Source organism: Humulus lupulus, chromosome 9 (assembly GCF_963169125.1).
Source record: "Humulus lupulus chromosome 9, drHumLupu1.1, whole genome shotgun sequence".
Classification (NCBI taxonomy): Eukaryota; Viridiplantae; Streptophyta; class Magnoliopsida; order Rosales; family Cannabaceae; genus Humulus; species Humulus lupulus.
The window spans coordinates 116057254-116059977 of NC_084801.1; the positions used below are offsets into that span (position 1 = coordinate 116057254).

Sequence of the window (2724 nt, forward strand, 5' to 3'; positions counted from 1 at the left end):
CAAGTGATTAAATTGTATTTCTTCAAGAGCATGAGTTTGACATAGGGATAATGGAAGATGATCCAATAAACTTCCAACAAGTCAAACAAAGTTTAATTTTAAAAAGTAGATTAATGCCATGAATGATGAGATGAAATCCATGAAAGACAATGAGGTTTGGGATCTTGTCAAGTTGCCTGAAGGTGCAAAGTCCATTGGTTGCAAATGGATATTTAAAACCAAAAGGGATTCTAAAGGAAACATTAAGAGGTATAAAGTGCGTCTAGTCGCCAAGGGTTTTACTTAGAAGGAAGGTATTGACTACAAAGAAACGTTCTCTCCAGTATCATCGAAATATTCTTTCAGGACAATAATGGCACTTGTAGCTCATTTTGACTTAGAGTTGCACCAGATGGATGTTAAGATAACTTTTGTCAATGGTGACATTGAGGAAACCATATATATGTCGCAGCCAAAAAACATTGTATTAGGTGATCCAAAGTCTATGGTTTGCAAACTCAAAAGATCCATCTACGGTCTCAAGCAAGCTTCTCGTCAATGGTATCACAAGTTTCATCAAATCATTGTCTCATGCGGTTTTGAGGTCAATGCAGTTGATGATTGTGTATATCACAAGTTCAGTGGGATTAAATTTATCTTCCTAGTGCTCTATGCTGATGACACACTTTTGGCTAGTAGAGATATGGCCTATTGCAAGAAACCAAGAGATTTCTAACAAAGCATTTTGAAATGAAAGATCTTGGTTACGCCTCTTTTGTATTAGGAATTAAGATACACTGAGATCGCTCTTGGGGTGTCATTGGGTTTTCACAAAAGAGCTATATCGAGAAGGTACTTGCTACATTTGGCATGAAAGATTGTGCACAAGGAGATACTCATGTTGCCAAAGGAGACAAGTGTAGTCTCAACCAATGCCCCAGAAATGAAATTGAAAGAAAAGAGATGCAAAAGATTCCTTATTCTTCGGTTGTTGGGAGTCGTATGTATGCTCAAGTATGTACGCGTCCATATTTGGCGTACATAGTGGGTATGTTGGGAAGATACTTAAGTGACCCCGACATGGATCATTGGAAAGCAGCCAAACGAGTTATGAGGTATTTACAAAGAACAAAGGATTACATGCTCACCTATCGTAAGTCAGAAAATTTGGAGATCATTGGGTATTCTGACTCCGATCTTGCGAGTTGCCAAGATACTAAAAGATCCACTTCTGGCTATATGTACATGTTTTCAGGAGGAGTTATATCCTGGAGAAGTGCTAAGCAGTCACTCATAGCTTCTTCCACCATGGTAGCAGAGTTCATAGCTTGTTATGAGGCAACAAATCATGCAACATGGCTGCGGAATTTTGTCATTGGGCTGCGAGTTGTGGATGGAATTGAAAGACCACTAAAGATTTATTGTGACAATCTATCAGAAGTTCTATATTCGAATAACTATAGAAGCTCTTCAAAGTCTAAACACATAGACATTAAGTTTCTAGTTGTTAAAGAGAGAGTTCAGAGTAAGATAGTGTATATTGAACATATAGGAACAAACTTAATGATAGCGGACCCACTAACCAAAGGTTTGACACCCAAGGTCTTTCACGGGCATACTGCTCACATGGGTGTTGTCTTATTTGATGATATGTAGTTTTAGTGGGAGTTTGTGTTCTGTATTTAGTTATTATTTATTGACACTATTATACCACTTTATGTATGTTCGGTTTTCTACAGAATAAAATTGATGGTTTTATTATCTTTATTACTCTGAATGTGTTATCTTTCAATTGTGGTTTGACATATATTTTGAAACACTGAGGATTGATCTCACTAAGAATAGAGGACCAATTGGAAATAGGCACGACTAAGATCACATTGCATGTAATTTCCAGTTACACATCCATACTTGATCTATGTCGTTGAATATATTTGATATGGTGAACATTGATGGATCGAGTTACGAATAATGTAACAAATGTCACTTTGGTTTGATATTTGTATAGGAGATGGACTGGATTGATTAAAGAAGATGTTTTTAAGAATAATTAGCAAGTTTGTGTGCACCTAAGGTTGTCAGATGTAATTTTCATTGGAATTAATTTGTAGCCCAAGTGGGAGATTGTTGGGTTATTTTTAATAACTTAATGTGTGGGCTAACAAATTAAGACAATTATATTTGAGCTAATATTCTAAGTTGGGCTAACTAAGTGATTTAATTAAAGGAGCCCAACTAAACATCTTATACGGTATGGGCTTTGTAATGTCTAATACCCAATAGTAAACCTAATTAGGGTTAATGGGGTTCTAATTAGATTACTATATAAAGAATACTGCAGGGTTTGGTCCCCAACGCTAATCACTCATCACCTCTCCTCCTTTATTCCCATCAATTGAGTGAGATAGAGAGAAAATATTAGTTTGTGGAAGATCATAAACTCATATTTCTTCTCATATCCAATATCACGGAATCAGGTATGTCTTGTGAATTCGTTATGTAATCTTGATAATTTAACATAAGTTTAGATCTGTGCATATTTAGATTTAGTTCTAACAATCTCTACTATACAATCTCAAAAAAAAAAATCACAAATATATATTTTTTAATTATTACAAAAAGCTGCGCGAAGTGCGGTTATATTTTATAGTTATATATAAAAGAATGACATAAAACATATTAAATGAAAAATTAAACCAAAATACTGTTTGTAATTTTTTAACAATTTATATATATATATATAAA

General features: G+C 34.6%; 1 protein-coding gene across 1 annotated transcript; it reads left to right on the forward strand.

The window, feature by feature from the left end:
* Nucleotides 1–849: 849 nt before the first annotated feature.
* On the forward strand, nucleotides 850–1635 carry LOC133799957 (secreted RxLR effector protein 161-like). Its single transcript, XM_062237941.1, has one exon. The coding sequence runs from the start codon at nucleotides 850–852 to the stop codon at nucleotides 1633–1635; it is 786 nt and encodes a 261-aa protein (XP_062093925.1).
* Nucleotides 1636–2724: the final 1089 nt, after the last annotated feature.

What these genes read in the sequence shown, in the direction of transcription:
- LOC133799957 (XM_062237941.1), top strand. Translation starts at nt 850, where the DNA reads ATGAAAGATTGTGCACAAGGAGATACTCATGTTGCCAAAGGAGACAAG.